General features: G+C 44.6%; 1 protein-coding gene across 1 annotated transcript in view; it reads right to left on the reverse strand.

Moving 5' to 3' along the window:
* Positions 1 to 20,807, reverse strand: part of UBA6 (ubiquitin like modifier activating enzyme 6) — a 72,812-nt gene that overhangs the window by 23,514 nt on the left and 28,491 nt on the right. The window contains exons 14-27 of the mRNA XM_075607647.1: positions 17,867 to 18,010; positions 14,926 to 14,993; positions 12,159 to 12,237; positions 10,562 to 10,642; positions 9,116 to 9,193; positions 7,465 to 7,646; positions 7,086 to 7,191; positions 5,686 to 5,775; positions 5,494 to 5,574; positions 3,106 to 3,234; positions 1,824 to 1,875; positions 1,670 to 1,733; positions 1,332 to 1,401; positions 349 to 420 (exon numbers count right to left, since the gene is read on the reverse strand). Coding sequence (XP_075463762.1) covers positions 349 to 420; positions 1,332 to 1,401; positions 1,670 to 1,733; positions 1,824 to 1,875; positions 3,106 to 3,234; positions 5,494 to 5,574; positions 5,686 to 5,775; positions 7,086 to 7,191; positions 7,465 to 7,646; positions 9,116 to 9,193; positions 10,562 to 10,642; positions 12,159 to 12,237; positions 14,926 to 14,993; positions 17,867 to 18,010 — 1,296 coding nt within the window. The remainder of the gene's footprint in view (positions 1 to 348; positions 421 to 1,331; positions 1,402 to 1,669; positions 1,734 to 1,823; positions 1,876 to 3,105; positions 3,235 to 5,493; positions 5,575 to 5,685; positions 5,776 to 7,085; positions 7,192 to 7,464; positions 7,647 to 9,115; positions 9,194 to 10,561; positions 10,643 to 12,158; positions 12,238 to 14,925; positions 14,994 to 17,866; positions 18,011 to 20,807) is intronic.

Consider the following 20,807-nt stretch of genomic DNA (forward strand, 5'->3'; position numbering starts at 1 on the left):
TAGGGCAGACAGTTATGAGGCAGCTAATAAAACAATAGTCAAGGAGGCGGCACGGGGCATTTCAGAAGCCACTGTAGGTCTTATAACAGGAGACAAACAGATAGAATAGGGCCACATGTAAGTGCATATTCTTTATATTTTCTTTGGTCATGTGTGAAGGAGTCAAAAGTATACAGGAGGTATATATCGGCTACTGGGAAAGCTACCAAAATCTGATCTAATGCAATTGATACATTTAATATGGTTCTGACCAGTAAGATTTGGATATGTCAACAGAAAGCATTAGATTCAGGTTTAACACAACAAGCGAAGGAAGCACAGCCAGGTATCGCTGACAAATATACATACCTTGTTTGAAGGCGTAAATCCTTTGATGGTCATTGCTGATGCGATTTTCATGAGGACTTCTTGTGACAAGTCCTGTTTAGAAACAAAAAGTAAGCAAAGACATCGTGAACCAAAAAAAAAAAAAAAAAAAAAAAAAAAAAGAATATTCCTGAATAAGTACTGCAAGATATCTATCCAAATAGGGTGAATTCAAATGCGGGTGTAAGGTTTTGGGCATTTGTAAAACCTGTTTATCCTAATGGTTCGTAAAGACAAGTGTGTGAAACCCTGTGCTTAAGCAACCCCAGTATAATCTTCCCTAGCATGCTGGTGTCACTATATCACCCCAGTATAATCTTCCCTAGCATGCTGGTGTCACTATATCACCCCAGTATAATCTTCCCTAGCATGCTGGTGTCACTATATCACCCCAGTATAATCTTCCCTAGCATGCTGGTGTCACTATATCACCCCAGAATAATCTTCTCTAGCATGCTGGTGTCACTATATCACCCCAGTATAATCTTCCCTAGCATGCTGGTGTCACTAGATCACTCCCAGTATAATCTTCCCTAGCATGCTGGTATCACTATATCACCCCAGTATAATCTTCCCTAGCATGCTGGTGTCACTATATCACCCCAGTATAATCTTCCCTAGCATGCTGGTGTCACTATATCACCCCAGTATAATCTACCCTAGCATGCTGGTGTCACTATATCACCCCAGTATAATTTCCCCTAGCATGCTGGTGTCCTATATCACCCCAGAATAATTTTCCCTAGCATGCTGGTGTCACTATATCACCCCAGTATAATCTTCCCTAGCATGCTGGTGTCACTATATCACCCCAGTATAATTTTCCCTAGCATGCTGGGGTCCCTATATCACCCCAGTATAATCTTCTCTAGCATGCTGGTGTCACCATCGCCCCACCACCACAGTTTGGGATAAGCAGTAATAATTATTGCATTTCAGGTTTTTGGCACCTCTCAATTCCTTACCTTTTCAGTTAAAGGGATACTATGCACTTGTGCAAAAAGTTTGGACGCACTAACTATGAAGCTGAAATGCCTGGGGATATAACAAACATTACATTAAGCTGTATGCAGTGCAGACCAAGAAGTACTCAAGACATTTACAATACAACACAACGGATTTATTGCATTATCCATATTAGGAAGTGTGCGTATCTAGTGTGCGCCTATTCCCATGTATCTGTGTGTCTAGTATGTACCATATATTTATAGGTTTGTGTAAATGTGTGCATATGGCTACGAGTGCCTTCTATAAGTCCAATGTGTCCTTTTAAAGATTCCTTCACGTATTAAAACATACTTACAATGGGTCCTCTATATCAAACTCTATTGGAGAAGGTAGCCGCTTTGGAGACTGCCAAAATAAACCTGGGGGGGGGGGAGGGGGAGAGAAGTCCATTATAAAACATTTTCAGAGAGTTGAAGAAAATCCTAATATCAGATATTAATTCTACTCACTTCCGTCTTTTAATCGTGTATCCAGAGGGAATGAATGCAGTAGTTGTTGCGCCTAGGATGAACACAGCAACATATTTCATTCAATTCAACACGGCTAGGGACAAGATTTAACCAAACCCTTTATTGCCTGGCAGTACTGTACAACCGTACTATTATATGCAAAGACTCTGACTCCAGCACGGAGGAAACTCAACGAATAAAATCACAGGAGCATGATCCTTAACACAGCACTATGAAGGAGCGGGTTTTAGATGCGGTTTCCATGTGGTTTTAACGATCAGAACTCTCTGGTCTACCCATGTCTTATTATAGGAGGAGATACAAGTTCGCCTACAATTTGATGTGAGGAAATAAACCAATATGGAGCGATTTTTTTTAAATCCTAATTTTATTAACACAATTCTACTTCAACTTTTATATGAAAAAATAATTAAATAGAAAGGGGAAGCGCTGCTAGCATCTATCCCTGGGTATGTATGTGATATTATCCCACCTCATTATTGCAAACCGCATAAAATTTATAGCAGATTCAAAAAAATAAAATAATAAAATATATATATACACAAAAAGATTTTACCAGATGGAGATCCAGGAAAAACGAGACAGCACAGTCAGGGAAATCCAAAGCTGTTGTATTCAGGATAAATACATAGGCACTGCATCCAACGTTTCGGTCATCAAAATCAGGGAAGGTCACGTTTTGATGACCGAAACGTTGGATGCAGTGCCTATGTATTTATCCTGAATACAACAGCTTTGGATTTCCCTGACTGTGTGCTGTCTCGTTTTTCCTGGATCTCCATCTGGTAAAATCTTTTTGTGTATGTGCATATATGGGATAAGCATCAGTGGATAATCTGTTTACAGTGTGCCAACTGCTCTCTATTTTTTATATATATATATATATATATATATATATATATATATATATATATATATATATATATATATATATATATATATATATATATATATATATATATATATCAGATTCAATATTTGTTGGCCAGGGTAACTTCAACAGCGATCACAACTCCAGTCCTCAAGTACCACTAACAGCCCAGATTTTAAGGCTATCCACTTTAGCAACGGTGGCTCAATCATTTTGACTGAACCTATGCTCAAGCAGGGGGAATACTTAAAACCTGCACTGTTAATGGCCCACGAGGACTGGCGTTGGGAAACACTGCTCTATTGCATAGCAACACGGGGTTAAAGGAGTCAACAATGATCTTAAAGAACAAGTCACAAGCTGGCATTACAACATTAGATTTATACTAACCTTGTGGTTAAAATACTTTTCAAACTTTAGTCTTGCAAGCGCCACACAATGTGGCCAAGTCCTAGGCTTCTGGCTAAGTAGTTTAACAACATGAAAACAACCTTCTAAACTCTCTCCCGACTGTATTCTCTGGAAGGGAAGACACACACCAGGGGGGACATCAGATTGTTCAATAAACCTTTTAACAGTTTCAAGACATTTGCTTAGAACGGTTAGACTTCTGGGAACAGAAAGGAGGTTACTGCCATTCAAATCAAATGCAATAATCATGGCTTATAATACTTTGCCCTCTTGCACCGGGATAATGTACAGTATCAAGGGAAACAAAGCGGAAGTAGACGTTTGTTTTGACACACTGCTCCATTTTTTTGCTCGAGTAAACAAAGCTTCCTGCATGAGCACGGACTGAAAACACGGACACAGATTAAATCAGGGGAGCCTGGTTCCATTCCTGGTGTCGGCTACAGTACTTATGATCTTAGATAACTAACTCACTTTATTTCCCTGTGCCTCTGGAACTAAAAATGGATTATAACAAAAATCACTAGACGGCGCTCTGACACTTCCCAATTATAAAATATAAATATACCCAATACTTCACCAATAACATGCAAACTATATACCAGTGAAATTAAATAAAGAGTGTGTAATAAAGTGTATAGTAAGATAAAGGCAAACCAGATATCACTCAATCCCATCACTTAGACCGTTTCAAGAGTCTAGAAATACACAGCTTTTCAAAATCCAAGGAAGGGGAGGATGGATGCCAAAAAAAGAAGAAAAAATATATATATATAGTGTAATACATTCAATACAATACATTTAATAAGATGTGAGTAGGAATCTGGGAGCCCCATCTTATTAAATTTATTGTATTTGAATGTATTACACTATATATATTTTTTCTTCTTTTTTTGGCATCCATCCTTCGCTCCCCTGGATTTTGAAAAACTAAAAATAGATTGTAAGCTCTATGGGGTAGGGACCTGTGCCTGGAAAACTATGTACAGAGCTGCATACACGGTCAGTGCTACAAGAAGAAAAAAATATATTGAATAAAAATGTCATGCAAATGGCCGGGAAAGTTGACACCTCTTACAGTGTCAGACTTAGGCTGCGTCCCCGCTAGCGCTGAGCTGGCGGCACTTAGCGAGGTGACTATATATATATATATATATATATATATATGCAAGTCCCCGCTCACGCGAAGCGCGTGCACACACGCTCAGCGCTTAGATAAATACAAATTTTATACTTTCCCGCTCGCTCAATATTAGGCAATGCCGCCCTCCCTCCCCCCCCCCGTGCGCGAGCAGACGCAGGACACCCGCCACGCATGCTTTGAGCGCCAGCGGGGACTCAGACTTAGGTGGAAATGGGTGCTGGTCATGACAGCCAATCAATGAGGAGGAGCCAAACCAGAGATCCCACTTCTTTGGTTAATATTAGAACAAATGAACAAATATAAATCTGACAAGTGCGGCCGTTAATTTTGCAGCTCCTTAAACAAATTTCCTGGTTACCCACAATGACAAAACACCACAGATACCAAGGACAATGTAACCTGCACGGCTAAGTTATGATTGATCAGAAGCGGTTGTGGAAATACCGCCGGTTCAGCTGCACCAGGGCCGTGACTCTTCGGGACCCATCCTCCCCCGTACCGGAACACTATTCCTGCACTTATTTCAGCAGCCAGAACGGTGATCCTGTAGTTGTAGGGGGCTCACTGAGCCTCCCCCCCCCCAGTCCCTGCCTGCCTTATCCGGCTGCAGAGAGGTCAGGCCGCCCCAACATGGACGTTAGGCCCAACTTCTGCAATTTACACCTGGGTGGACTCCCTTCGTCGCTACAAAAGGCCCCTCACACCCCGCACACAGGTAAGTCCTTCATCATTTTACTTGCACCGGGGTCCACCCGATCACTAGTTCCACCCCTGAATAATATTAGAAACTGAAAAGTTCATCCGTTTAAAAAAAACAAAACAAAAAAAAAAATGGTGACCATATTTACACCTAATCGTGCTACTCCATAAAACATCTTTTGGCGCCGGAAGACACCTTACAGACCATTCACTTGAATAGGTTTGTAAGGCGTCTTCTAGTACTTGCAGGTGTCTTGTGGAACAGTATTGCCCAATATATATGGGCCAAGGCATCTCATTTACTCTACAGCAGTGGCTATATTATGTACTCATTTCAATAGCCTATCTGCTCTCAGGTGCAGCTTGATAAATACAGCTCTATAAATCTATTTCCCAACAAAACGAATGAGAGTAGCTTTTAATAAAGTGTTAAATGTTTTGTGCAGACCGTGTCAGACTTGTGCTATCCAAATTTATCAGTCAAGTGTACGGGCATCCTTATTAGCACAGCTCCCTATTCATACCTTCAACACTTCTTGTGCAGATGTATACGTCTGCCAAAATTTGTTGTACAACGAAGGCTTGTGGGAAAATGAACTCTCGAACTGGGAATCAAGAGGAGACAGAACCAAAAACAAGTTAGAACACATTGTGAATGCAGCAGTCTTAGAAACAGTATTATTCATCATTAGGGCCCTCCGCAGCGAGAAATTCACCTTATCTCTTGCCCATTGGATAGTGTGCTCAATATTTGCTGGAAATGACTTTAAAGTGCAGAACGGGATTTCTTCTTCAGGCGGGTCACGCTACAAAAATAAATGCAAATAAAAAAATGGTTATTTAGATTACATTTGCCAACCTAAATCTTAAAAGTCACCAGAAACACATCTATTCACAACAGAATACCAAGTAATAATTATTGTGACGCAATTGTGTAATTATGCAAAACTTCCTGTTGGTTGATAAATAACATAGAAAATGTTGACCCCTTATGGCCATATTTTCTGTGGTTATATTTAAAAAGACACCTTACTGCCCATTCTCTTGAATAGGCAGTAAAGTGTCTTCTGGTGCCGATAGTGTCTTATGAAGCAGCACTGCTTAGTATAAATGGTCCATAGCCCTGGATAGATGTGCAAAACACTGCTCAACATGTGTTGAATGAATGCATTAAACAGGTAAAACTACCCTTTTATTCCTACCAGTTCAGTTAGAAGAAACCCATTACTTTAGTGATATATACAGCATACAGACCAGTTTGATTTATCTTTCAGTTGTAGGACAGGGCTCTTCAACTGCTGGTCGTGGGCCAAAAACCCATGTGGGAAGGGCCTTGGAGTGTCTGTACTTAACTGCAGTGAAATTAGCTGGGGCAAGATTTAATACCGAAACTCATTTCTAAACATCGTCATATAAATATATATGCGCCTACACAAATAGGATAGACAGCACTCACTAAATCCGTATAAATATAGATGTGCAGGGTGCTCAAGGAACCAGGAGGACCCAAATTCCCCCACAACCAATAGTCAAAAAATAAACGTAAATAATTTAATATATGCACAAGATAATGTAGCACAACTTACAGTAATGCAGTGCAAATGAATAAACAAACACGGTGGTAGGGGTGACAATACACAGGGATAGGGTGTGGGATAGACACTAGGCAAGGAGAGTGGGGACAACACAAATGGGGGGAGGGGTGGAGGGTAACCAGGGGGGCAACGTTTCAGAGGGCCTGAGGAAGGGGTCTCCCCCCGAAACGTTACTCCAAGTTGTGCTACATTATCTTGTGCATATATGAAATTATTTACGTTTGTGGCATACACCTAGTTTTATGGACTTTGTATGAATCAGAGAGTGCTGGAACGCTAGTTATTTTTTGCATATAAATATATATAATTCAGATAATACAGATAATACAGATGCTTGCACAATGCAAGTATAATATTTTTTTAAGTCTATCTTAAAATTACATTACAATGCTCTTGTGGCCCTTCTGTTCATAAATGTATTCCGATCCCTGCTGTAAGACGGCTGTTTCCACGGTTGTGTTGTAATTGGTGCATGGCGCTGTGACACGGGGAAGCACCTATCCTCCCATTACAATACTTACATAGCTGTTGTACGATTCGGTCAAGTGGGGTACAATCACTTCTGTGTGCCCTTTTGTCCCCATGGTCCCAGAGTCAAGAAGAGGGCAGAGGTTTGACACAGAACGACTGCAACAAAAAAGAAACCCAATATATGGCTTCAGTGGAAAAAAAATGTATAAAGCCTTTCCTAACCAAATTCCGTAGTGCGTGCCACATGATGTAGCCACCACGTTATGGGGTCCGGCACCCCAGGCGCATCATGACACAGTGGTTACGTCACGGTCTTTCAGCTCGTTCTGTATGGGGAGTTCGTGTTCTGTGGAGCGCTGAACACAACCTACCAGGCAGGGGAAGGGAAAGTCTCAGATGCAGCGATTACGTACCCTGGCACACACTTACCTATCTACATATCTTCTTGCCTCCACATTGTCCAGTGCAGTCACGACGATATCCTGCCTGGTGTAGAACTCATCTCTGTAAATGTTCTCTGTGGCAGGACAGACTTTGTCCAGGCGAGCGTCGATTTTCAACTGTGGGTTGATGTTTTGGGTTACAGCAGCAGCAGTGCAGCTTTTCGGTTTCTGATAAGATGATAAAGTATAACATTATGCATGCAGAGGTAAAGGGATCAGACTGGAACAAGATCAAAATAATGAATGTTGCAAAGAAGTATTTGTTGAGCTCAATTTATTTTTGCAATGTGTACAACTGTTGTATACTGTTGTGGAATGACACCTCATGACTAGTCTCATATAAAGGTCTGTTAAAGGAGATTTTTTTTTATTATTAAAAATCAGTTCTGTAATATTTACTGCATTTTTTTTTTCATTATTCAACTCTTAAGGTCATTCTTAATGAGTTTTAACATACGAAGCATCCATTGATTTCTATAGCAGGTTTTAGCACACCTAAGCAATGCAACACTTTCCTGTTTGTGATAATGTATTGCAAATGTTCAACAGTTTGAGCTGTAAACTATAATAATAGGTAAATTACAAGAATACGTTGTAGCTGCTGAGTTATACTGACTAAAGGATTGAATGAAACTGAAAAGGCAGCCATTAGGTGAACCCAGGGAAGCAGGAACTTTGCTGGTCGATCACAGGAGAACGAATCGATCGGCAGCTTAGGTTATTTGTTTTCAATAAAGGTAAACAAAGGCTGCGTGTATGTGTGTATATATATATATGTATGAATATATGTATATATGTATATATATATATATATATATATGTATCCGCCGATGAAATCCGCTGAGTCGGCAGAAACGCGTAGGGTCATGTGGTTAATGAACTACGGTGGTGGAGCAGTTCAGATGCCAAAATCAGACACCAGCAAAGAAGTTCCCTGAATTTGATCCAAGACGTGCCGTGCTGAACAGGAACTGCAGGCTGCTCATTCGGGTTGCCGGAGAGACGCTGAGACAGTGACACCAGCAGCAGTGAAGCCTTGCAGTTCATACAGCGAGACGGAACGGAAGGAACTTGCTACAGTCTGACACATGTTTGGTGCATGGGCCTGTCCCATAGAACGCTTTTTATATACTGGCAAAGTGTGTGTGCATTTGTCTTTGTTCGTGTCAATTAAACCTTTATTATTGGATTTTACACATGGATTGGGCGCTTTTCCTTTCTCTTTTTTTCTAGTATACTGTATATATGTATATATATATATATATATATATATATATATATATGTATATATATATATACACATATATATATATATATATACACATATATATATATGAGATCTTTAAGGAGAAGAGGAGGTTCATAGGTTAACGCTGCAACAATTATTCGTATTATGTAGTGTATCCATATCCATTAGAAAAACAAATGATTTGGAGTAACGAAGATGAAACACAAAGCTTACGCAAAGCTATAATTTTCTTTCACTACGACAACTTCTTGCAGCGCATTACCATGTGTTACTGGCCCCGCTTGCAGGAAGCCTTTACAGCCTTTGCTCGGCCTCTAAATTCAGGCTATGGATGGTTAATATATCAACGTTATGAGATACGGTTTAGGGTAATTGATTAGAAACATACCTGTATGTGATGAGGTCGGAAAAGGAACTGCCTGTTTAAGTTGGATTTTTCAATTAAGTCAGGGTCTGTGACGGTGATCTAGATGTGCACAGAGGAAAAGCCAACCTAAAGTTAATGACGACTGCTTTATGACACACTACCACCCCCCTTCCCCCCTTGCAAAAAGGGTAGTTTATTCATCCACCTTCCAATGTCTCGGTCCCAAATGGGACCTTTACACACACTTTGTCATACTATAATTAATATATTGATCTGTAATTACGTTTTTCCAGTCAATGAAACCTGAAACATGCTGCCCTACCTAAACATGATAACTAGCACAACCAAGTGGCTGCTGTTCAACAAAAATTAGAGTGCCATGGGAGTTAGGACTTTTAGAGCAGAGTTTTGAAAATATCCATCAAAAGATCATCCCTCGTCTCCTCCCTGTATATTGTCATCTGTTACGCACGACAGACAGGCATTTTATCGAACGCTTGTACTGTATAACCACCACTGAGGGGTTAGCAACATAGAATTTGATAGCGAATAAGAAACCATGTGACTCTCCTCGTCTGCCCATTCTTCTATCCGCTGTGAAACGCCACACACAATTAGATTCTCTGGTTTCTCTCATATTCAGCATAGCCTTAGGCTAAGGCCTCGCTGCCTCAGACCACGCGCCCGCACTGCGGGCAGGCGGCGCGTGGAGAGGCACTTGGGGCTTTTTCCGGACCATTTTTGCGAGCAGGGGGGGGGGGGGGGTGGCCAAAACGGGTGGGGGGGCGCAGCCATGACGTGGGAGGCGCGGCCATGACGTGAGGGAGCGGGACCGCCCGTCAGCCGTTCAGCCCCTCAACTACTCACACACAGACACACACACAGACAGGCACTCACAAATACACACAGGGGGTGGGGGGTGAATCGGAGCAGGGGGGGGGAAATCGGAAGGGGGACCCCCCACCAAGAGGAGAGAGTCTGTGGGAGGGAACAGGGGGGACTTCCTTGGTGCTGCAGTTTATTTAAAATCGCTGCTTTCCCCCCCACACTCTCCTCCCCGCTCCCCGAAGCCTCCCCTCCTCATTGGCTCACAGCCACACCACGTGACGCGTCGCCGCTTGGGATTACAATTCTCTTGAATCCCCTGGCGGCTGACGCGTCACAGCGTGTAGTGAGCTGTGCCGTGAGGGGGGACTGGGACCGGCTCGGGAGGATTCCCCTGCTGGTGGGGAACGCTCACGCGGCCGCCCGCGCCGCCGGGCGCAGCGGGTCCCAGCCCTTACTGTGTTGGCCTCTACCACCTGTGTTGGGAGGCTCTTCTGCAAATCCACAACCCTTTATACTGTGATGTACATCCTCCTTCCTGCCTGCATGACCTTGTTCTAGCACTCCTCTCTCTGAAACATGCTTCCCTCCTGCACTTTGTTGCATGTAGCACATGACTGCTCTTTGATTACTACTACTCACCGTGCCTCTCTCTGAGCCACTGCCAACGCCTAGAAGTGCAAAGTTTTTCAGCATTTCACAACCAATTGCACCGCATCCAACCTACACAATGAAAGGGGAGGATTTCAGTTTTTCGGCAACAATAAAGTACAGAACCATTTCACACTTCACCTGTGTACAACAATTTCATAAATTGTAGGGAAATGTAAGGCTATGACTGTAAAAAAACAATTGAAGTTTTAAGACGTGTTAACCAAAATGATGGAGAAACAAAATAACCACAATTGTATAGAGTAACAGTGTAACATTCACCAATGTTACTTCCATATGTAGTAGCAAAGGAGGAAGATGGAGTAGGTTGTGTGATACCTTTTATTGGACCAATACAGTACAAGTACAGTCGAGTTCTTGTTATCCAACCTAAACGGGACCAATACCGTGTCGGATAACCAATAAATGTCGGATAATATGGAAAGTACCATCTGACATTTGCACCCCCCCCCCCCCCCCCATCCTCACTTACCAGGCTTGGCGGCGGCACAGGAGTCGCGGAGCGGCAGTTGAAAACGATGTCAGCGGAGGGAAGACGTTGTGACAGTGGACGGCGGTGACTTTGCAGTGACAGGTGAAGACATCCGATCGGAGCAGGAGCACAGGAGACGGCAGGCGAGGTTTGCGCAGTAACACCTGACGTTGACCAGCGTCTGACTTCAGGCGCTACAGCGCCTACCACCCCTGCAGTCTCCTGTGCTCCTGCTCCGATCGGATGTCTTTCCCTTCCACAGCCAAGCCCCCCGTCTTAACGTCTTCCCTCCGCTGACCTCGTCTTCTACTGCCGCCCCGCTCCCGGACTCCTGTGCCACGGCTGAGCCTGGTAAGTGAGAGGGGGGGTTTAGGCATGTCGGATAAAACGGAGTGCCGGTTAACAGAGATTCTACTGTAGTGGAAATGTCATAAAGCTTTCGGACCTACGTGCTGGTCCAATACAAGGCATCATACCCACCTACTCCCTCCCTTGCTACTACATGGAAGAAATGACCAAGCACGGCGTCCCACCCTTCTTTGTTTCCATATGTAGAAGAAACAAAACCTTCTCTGCTTCAATGCTGCAATGTTATTTTATTATAATTAGAAACGCATTTATATTTTGGGAGGAAAAATTGCACGTGGATTGTACAAGTGAATTGTTCACGGGTTATATGAAAAGTTACCGATGACATTGTTGCATACACTTTGACAAACAGCTGTCCTCTGTACATCAAATAAATACCTTATCACAGAACTCATTGGGACTGTGCATGCTTGTTCTAGGAGCGACTGAGCAAGGTTTTTTTAAAGCCGCAATTCCCTTTATTCGTAAAATTTTTTTAAATAATAATAATAAAAAAGAAGAAGCTTATTTGAACCTGGGGGGGGGGGGGGGGTGTGTGTGTCACAGATCAGCTCTGGGGATCTCCTGGTTCAGGTAAGCTTTAAGAAAGAAACTACAAAAACTAAATTGCGCGCATTGTTCCCAATCTCCTGGTTTGTCCATCGGGCAAGAATGCAAGGATTATCCGATTCACCGAGAGCCCCTCTGATCCTTTATAACCACACGACTGTACGGGAAGATACTCACCAGGAAAACATTTAGGTTGTGAATCTTCTGGCAAAAAGAGTCTCCGATGCAAGCTCGTAAAGCATCATATCGATCTCCTCTGTGGATGCAAATGCAAACAAGTACAATGCGTTTAATAAACATCATTAAGCGCATGAAACAATGATGATAGCACAGCTGAAAGAGCAACTATGCTAGTGAATCAGATGATCGCAGGAATGTACTCGGCTACACCCAATGATCTGTTTAAGGGAGATCTGGGGAACAAGTTCACATACAGTTCCAGTGGTAAAAAAAAGGGCATCATCCAGGAAATAACGTGCTCGAAAGTTGATCAACCTCAGTACAAAATAGATTGAAATACAGCAAGTCACATCCACCCTTGGCTGCTCTGCTTTCTTTTTTCCCCTTTAGTGTACTGCCCATCTCCATTTACCTTTAGACCAACTGATCTACAAGAGTCGAATCTGCAATTCAAAGCCCACCAGAGACATAAGCCAGGTAATACTTGGAATGATTTATCAAGGATGATGTGAGGTGTGGGAACTGGATGGTCCTTTTTTCCAGGGAGAGTGGGGGGGAGAAACAGCACAGAATTGTCTCGAAGGTGCAGTCCCACTCACCAACATATACACTTTGGTGTTAAGAAGCCATAGTGTTTTATTTTTTTACAGTTTATTTTGCAAATGTAAGATTCGAGGGGAAACTGCTAAATCACAGCAACAAATGTAAAATAACACACACACACACACACACACACACACACACACACACACACACACACACACACACACACACACACACACACACACACACACACACACTTTTCTCTGACGGCTTAGACGGAGACTTGACAAATACAAAAGTTTTACTGTCATTCCAACGTTGAAGTAATCATGGCCGAGTTGTAAAGCAATTTGTAGAAAAATAAAATAAAGTCTTTTCATCAACATAGAACATTACGGAATGCACCATGTGATCAAGATGAAATAACAGACGACAGCACAGCATAGATCCCGTCACAAATGCTCGCTGCCACATTTGATTCTTCCCTGCTTCTCTGCTCACACCTTTGCTAAATCCGGTTTCTTCCGGCGCAACATAGCAACGATATACACTGGCTCATCTCCATCTATGGCTAAACATTTTTTGTCCATGCTCATCTTCTCTCACCAAGACTACTGTAATATACTTCTTATAAGCCTTCCTGCCTATCATTTCTCCTATACTCTCCAGCAAGGATCGTTTCAACTACCCCTCTCTGCTAGCTCCCGCCTAAACCCTGTATTCCTTTAAGCTTCTTTTGTCCTTCAAGGCATTACATACCTCTGTCTCTATCATTCATCTGCAGTTATACCCCATCACACACACACTCCGCCTCGACACAAGCATGCCACTCTTTATTCCACCGCTCCCTACATCTGCTCTAAAAAGCATCTCTGAAATACCCCAGCAACCTCTGTTTCCACCTTCTTAAAGCCCAATATTAATTTATTTTGGCACTTACAACCAATCTCTACATAGACAGTAAACGCAGGGCCGCAGACAGATTTCCTGGGGCCCAGGACTAGAGTTACGCCCCCCCCCCCTTCTTCCCATGTATTTCTCTCCCATCCCGTTTCACATCCTCTTCCTCACTTGCCCCCTCTCACCCTCCCGCCTCGCATGTGTTTCTCGCCCTCACCTTCCGTCAATTGCCCCACTCTCGATCAATCCCCCCCACACAAACGTACATGCCATAACCCCCCCCCCCACCAAATACATATTAAAAAGACACCCAAACCCCCCAATACATATAAAAAATATCCTCACTCCCCACTGGGACAGAGTGAGGGAAAGGCCTGCAGCTGAGGGAGAGCCGGGGCACGGCTGTGACTGACAGCCGGGCCTGGCCAGAGGTTGGGCTCAACTTGCAGTGCCGGCCAGCCAGGCCCCCCTTCTGCCACCAGGCCCGGGACACTTGTCCCCCCTGTCGGCAGCCCTGGGTAGACTGTACATATTACCACGCTCCTCCCTTTAGAAGTGTGCTGCTGGTAAAAGGATTGGCCTTATGTATATTGAAATCAAAAGAACAGATCCTGCGCTCCTACCAATTGTGCTAAAATATACTAGTGACATGTGGACATTTAGAACCTAAGTCTGTGTGACAAAGGAGTCATTTGGTTGCATCTTTTGATGAAAACATGAGGTTGGCAGGCTGGAATCATGTTTTGATTCCTTTGTCACACAGACTTAGGATCTAAATGTTAACATGTCACTAGTATATTTTAGCCCAATTGGAAGGAGTGCAGAATTTGTTCTTTGTCCACCAATGTGTGGTATTTAATCCTGTTTTGTGTTTCATCCTGAGGAACATTAAGCCACAGTTCAAAAATAATTCCTGAGTAATGTATTATATTAAGTGCCCCCCCCCTGTAGGCGGCCCTGGGTAAATGTTCATCGAAACACAAAACATGATATCACCTAGAAGGTATAAACTGCGGTGGAGGATCGAAGGGCACTGACAGGATGACAAGATGCCATGTACTCTGTATATTGATAGATGCTATCACGCAGACCACTGACAAACATCCAACAGTCCATGAAACAATGCGAAGAAGTTTCAGCAAAGTCACAATTTTTTGTAGTTGTGGCTCTTATATGGGTACGCTTGACTGTCTACAAGTATCATTATATTAACAATGTATCCAAAATAGTGCACATAAAACTGTTCTTACAGAGAATACCACAACCCTGCAAGACCAGCTATAGACAACTATCGGATGAAGAATTTGAAGGATGACTGTACCTTGGAAGGAACTCATCTCGACTGGTCTTCTCCAATGAGTAGACAATGTCCATGGCATCCACATAAAGCTGAAAACATACAGTATGACAGAACAGCATAGTGAGCAACAGGAACACTGTACAGACGCTACAGCTACAGTTCTATATCCTATTTCTTTGTGCATTATTTCACTTAAACCTTTCAGCAATTAAAAAAAAAAAAACCATTGTTTGGACTTAATGTTAAAACTATGAATACACAAAAAAATTCAAGATGTTTCTCAAAATGTATGCGCTTGTTATACTGTACAAGCCTCACCAATTAAAGCAGCAATTCGTTTAAAAAAAAAAATAGTTATAGGTGTGAAACAGGGGGTCTCCGGAGCTGAACCGCATTCATTTCAGCTCCAGGGACCCCCCTGCTTCCCGAGATACTTACCTCTATATCGAGTGCCGGTAATCGCTCCGGCTCAGCTATCGAAATTGCGGCTTTAAACTTCGGGTCACGCGTGCCAAGAGGAAGCAGTGACGTCATCCCTTGCGGCTTCCTATTGGCCCGCGTGACAGGGACATTTAAACCTGTGCAGGAGGAGATACCGGCAGCCACTACTGAGATATCTATCTCTGGGAGAAGGGGGTCCCCGGACCTGAAATGAACACAATTCAGATCCAGAAACCCCCTGCTTCACACCTGGGGGGATATTATTTTTTTGGGGGGGGGGGGGGAGAACATATGCTTATGTAAGGGGTTTTGTATAGAGCTCAAACATGCATTTGAATGGGTGTTACGATGTACTAATGCTTTGTATCAATATTTGGGCAGTGTGTATATGGAGCAATAGGAGAAGCTACACAATCGGCGATTATAATAGTAAGTATCAATCCTGGGATCCCAGCCATCATTTGTCACGTCCCTGCAAGTTAAAAAAAACCCTGAACTCGGCAGCATAAACCTCTCTGGCTGATTCAAACGGAAGAAAGTAACTACAAATAGAAGAGTGTAAAGTGCTTGCCGAGGATAGACTGGAGAACACGGTTACAGTGCAAAGCAAAACAAAAAGGTATTGTAACCTAGCTGGGGGTCCGGGAGGGAGGGGGGGGAATGAGCAGGATTGAATAACATACTTTTATTGTTAATGCGGCCTTTTAACTGCTTTTCAAACGTGCAACCCCTGATAGCGGACCAAAATAAAACATGTAGTTAGAATTTATTGGTTTCCTTAAAACGGCAATCCCCCCGTTTGTAGGACACTGTGGCTATCTATTGCGTCTTGGCACCTGCAATATTTGAACAGCCATTTTGTTTTCCCTGAAGTGGCCGAGACACCTCTAACTGAGCCAGTAAGTATCTTGGGAACCAGCGGGTTCCTGGAGCTGAAAATAGCACAGTAATAGCCTCTGGTTTCCACCCTGTCAAAAAATATCCCCAGCAGCCACGGTCGCCATTTTAAACAAATGTACAACGCTAAAAGCAAAGATTTCGTGGATTTAGTTTCTTTGGAAATGTAGCGCACTGTATTTTTCTTCAGGGCCTGTGAATGGGAGAAATGTTTGCCAATCAAATGTTTCCGCTACAGCAGAGATTCCCAGCTCCAGTCCTCAAGAAACACGATACAGTGCAGGTTTTACGGCTATCCGCTCATTAGAAAAGGTGGCCCAATCATTTTGACTGAACACCTGCGCTCCAGCAGGGGTACTGTATCTTACAACCTGCGCTGTGAATGGTCCTTGAGAACTGGGGTTGGGAATCTGTGCTCTGCACCTTCCCACTCTGAGAACCAATAAAGATAACGAGACAGGGAGAGGTGCGGACTCTGGCTGTACAGGCACCTGCTGAAGAAACAGTGACATCAGATAAACGGGAGGGGACAGAGGGAATCAAACCCACCTATGTCTCCGTTTACCATGCTTGCAAATGAACACTATTTATTTTAAATACTTTTTGGCGTAATTTTGATAAAAAAATAAATAAGAAATCACTGGGATTTAACCCCTTAAACAGGTCACAGCCATTAGTATACTTCGGTTCTAGAAGGGATTGCCTGTTTAAGCAATTCCTATCTGGCTTGTTCTGCTTTAGCCCCAGATAACCAGTTTACGTTTTCTAAGTGTACCAAGAGCAGCGGTGCGCAAACTGGGGGGGAAGATTTGTCTGGGGGGGGGGGGGGGAGGGCACGGGCGTTTGCAGAGGTCCCGCGCTCCTCCCCAAGGCATTTAAATGAATGCTGGGGGATCGCGTGAGGCCTCTGCAACACGAAAACATACCGGGATTCAGACGCATCTCCATTGCAACGCAGCGACAAATGAAGCTGCGGGGCCATGCGACGTGACCGGCATCAAATGACGCCGCGGGTAACGTGACGTGACATCACCCCGGAGCGGCATTTAACGCTGCTGCCAGGTAGGAGAGGGGGCGCAAGACCGGGGGAGGCCAGGCAGGGGGGGCGCAGCATCAAAAGTTTACGCCCCCTAACCTAGAGTTTGTAGAAAACGCAGTTATTGCTCATGGGAAGTAATGGTTTTCCTGCCTAATGGTCACAATCATTTAATTAATTTAAAAGGCAGAGCACACACTATTTTTGGGGGGGCTTTAATCGTCTTAGCCTTCTAAAACAAGTAAGAAATGCATTTTTAACTGAACCATCATACACTGGTGCATTACCGGTCATTAACTTTTGAGCCAACACAGAATGTACATGTCCTTGGTCCAGATGAAAAAGTCATGACAGCTTGACCGCCACATCTATATAAAATGTTTATGTTGACCCACAGAAAGACAAGAGTAACAGAGTACAACGTGCCATACAGTAGCTTAGTAAATATGGCCCATTCACTTAAATGGGTCGTAAAGGTGTCTTCAAGTATGGAAGGTCAAATGGAGCAGCACTTTTTAGTAAACACAGCCCATAAGTTTTTCTATACACAAGTCGATGGCCGAGTTCTAGAACAGGGGAGAAACATACCCATTGTTGCAAAGGAGAAAACTTTCCGGTCACTGCTTTCAAGACCTCTTGGCTGGCGATGCCTCCCATAGTTGCTGCGAGAGGAGCCAAAAATCCCCGAGCTGTCCAGGACAGCCACTTCACCAAGCGCTCATCCAACAGTGGCTGCAGTGTAAAAACAGGCAGGTGGAGTTACAGAACATGCACGAATGGGGAGTGGGAATGCTAAAGGCTTCTACTACAAACATGACATCCTAAGAGTGTGCAAAGGTCCAGCAACCGTATTAGTTCTGGGCAAATGTAGGTTGGTCAGAGGGCTCTTCTGCATGTGATAGCTTTTAAAGGACAGTGTCTCAAAGATTATTATCATTGTTATTTATAACATACCAACATATTCCATAGCGCAGTACAATAGGGTTGGAGAACAAAAACAATAAAGTATCATATTATAGGGTAAAGCTGTTAAATTCCGGGCATTATTGAAATTCCTGCTCTCCGATTTGATAATGCCAATCAGCCAATTTCATTTCAGCCAATCAGCTTTCAGTTCTCATTTAAAAAGAGATCATCACTCGGACAGGGGAGGTGATTGGACAGGAGGCAGGAGTAAGGCACTTGCTCCTCCCCCACCCTTCCTGCAGAGAGCTCCGCACAGGAGAGTGAGAGGAAAGGTTTGTGTGTCCGTTGTGTGTTTGGTGGGTGTAAAGGGGCCAGCAGAGTCTGTTTTGTTTGTGTGTGTCTGCTGTGTGTGTTTTGTGGGTGTAGGGGGGGGGGGAGGGGGTGCAGTGTGTGTCTTCAGTGTTTTGTGGGTGAAGGAGGGATGCAGAGTGTTTTGTTGATGTGTGTGTCTATAGCGGGCCTGCACAACTCGTAAAGTGAGAAGGGCCGAACTGCTCCAAGGAAAAAAAATGTGGGCTGCACGGGTAAAATCATCATCATCATCTCCTCCAGCACCTCTCATCATCATCATCCTCATATCTCCCCCAGAACCCCTCACTATCAACCTTTGTGATACTCCCCATCTATCTCTCATAGCCCCATCTCTCCCCATCACCCACACACTACTCCCCCTCCACATCAAACACACACTACCCCCCTCCACATCAAACACACAATCCCCCCCACATAAAACACATCCCTCCCTGCACCTCCCATCACTCTACCCCCTGCACCTCACATCACTCTCCCCCCCTGCACCTCACATCACTCTCCCCCCCTGCACCTCACATCACTCTCCCCCCCTGCACCTCACAAGGAAAACAGAGTCGGGCCGCACGAGTAAAGTCAGCAGCCCCCCATTTCAGCAGCCCCCCCCAGCCCATTTCATGTCAGCAGCCCCACGCCCAAGTCAGCATCCTATGTCAGCATCCCCCCCACCAAGTCAGCATCTCATGTCAGCAGCTCCCCCCTCCCCCCCCAAGTCATCATCCCATGTCAGCATCCCACCCCCAAGTCAGCATCCCATGTCAGCAGCCCCCCCCCCCCCAAGTCAGCAGCCCCCCAAGTCATTTCCGCAGCCCTCCAGCCCATTTCATTTCAGCAGCCCCCCCCCCGCCAAGTCAGCATCCCAGGTCAGCAGCCCCCCCCCAAGTCAGCATCCCCCCCCCCGAGGCCTTTCAGCAGGCCCCACAGCCCATTCCATTTCAGCAGCCCACCGCATGAATGAACCCCCCCACCCCCAATGCCTACCTGATGATGTTGGCATTGGCGGCAAGAGAGGTGGCGTCGGCGGCAACAGAAGCGTGAGCGAAGCGCGCTCTAGCAGCAGACCCGGAAGTTTCAGGTCGTGCTTAACTGCTGGAGCGCGTCCACCTGCTGGAGCAGGCTGAGGGGGATGGGGGGGGGTGTTAGGGGGATTAGGACAGAGCGCACATTCAAACAGATTGCTGAAGCGCTCTCCTACCCTGGAGCGCACTCTTCCTTTCCCTACCGGGGAAGGGGGGGGAGGGGAGGGGGGAAGGGGGTCCATCGAAGGCCACACGGGCCGTATGTTGTGCAAGCCTGGACAATAGTGTGTGGGTTTCCACGGGAACAGGAGTGGGTGTAAAGAGGGGGCTACTGGTCTGAGCTTTGTGGATGTAGTGGTGGCTGTTGGTTTGTGTGTGTGTCTGCAGTGTATGTTTTGTGGGTGGAGGAGGGGTGCAGAGTGTTTTGTGTGTGTCTGTAGACTGGACAAGCAGTAGGAAGCTGACGGAACCAGATACCAGGGTACGCCAACCCCAGCAGCCGCTTTCGGGGTGACAGAAGGTTCATTGACGACCCACACCGGTTCATAGTGTCGGAGGATAAGAGACCGTTTAAAGATACCATTATGTGCCTATAGGGCATGAGCAACTGTAAGTGCCCCAGTAGGGGATTTTTTGGTATGTGCTTTATGTTTGAAATATTCTTTGAACATATTGCAGCATCAGCAGTCCATTTTTCTACTCCGCTTGTCAACTCTACTATCATCTGCATATGCTGCACTAATTGTTACAGTGACCATTGATCAACACTAAAACCACGAACTTGTAGTGTTTTGTTGTCACGAACCAACTCCCTCACCTGTTTTGTATTTACTCTCATTTACCTGTCACTGCACTCTATTCTCTATACCAGGGGTGAGCAAACTTTTTATGCTGAGCCCCCCTTTTCATCAATGAAATTTCTCGGGCCCCCCTGCCTGATGTAATCCAAATCACATGACGTCAGCGCACATGAGCTGGTTCAGCCAATGAGGACAAACCAGCTTTGTGACGCCCCCGCCACGCGTGTACAATCTCCTGCAGCCAAGTTCACAAATCGCTTGGGCTGCAGGCGTGCGCGCAGGCAGTATACTGGTATTAGATCACTGTTTATTTTATGGTTTGCTGGCATCTGGTAATATGTTTTTTCTGGTGCATAAAGGCAATCCATTTGAGGGGGCATTCATCCACCTCTTTGCTACCTCCCTTCCCTCTCCCGCCCCCCCCCTTTTTCCTTC

Source organism: Ascaphus truei, chromosome 1 (assembly GCF_040206685.1).
Source record: "Ascaphus truei isolate aAscTru1 chromosome 1, aAscTru1.hap1, whole genome shotgun sequence".
Taxonomy (NCBI): Eukaryota; Metazoa; Chordata; class Amphibia; order Anura; family Ascaphidae; genus Ascaphus; species Ascaphus truei.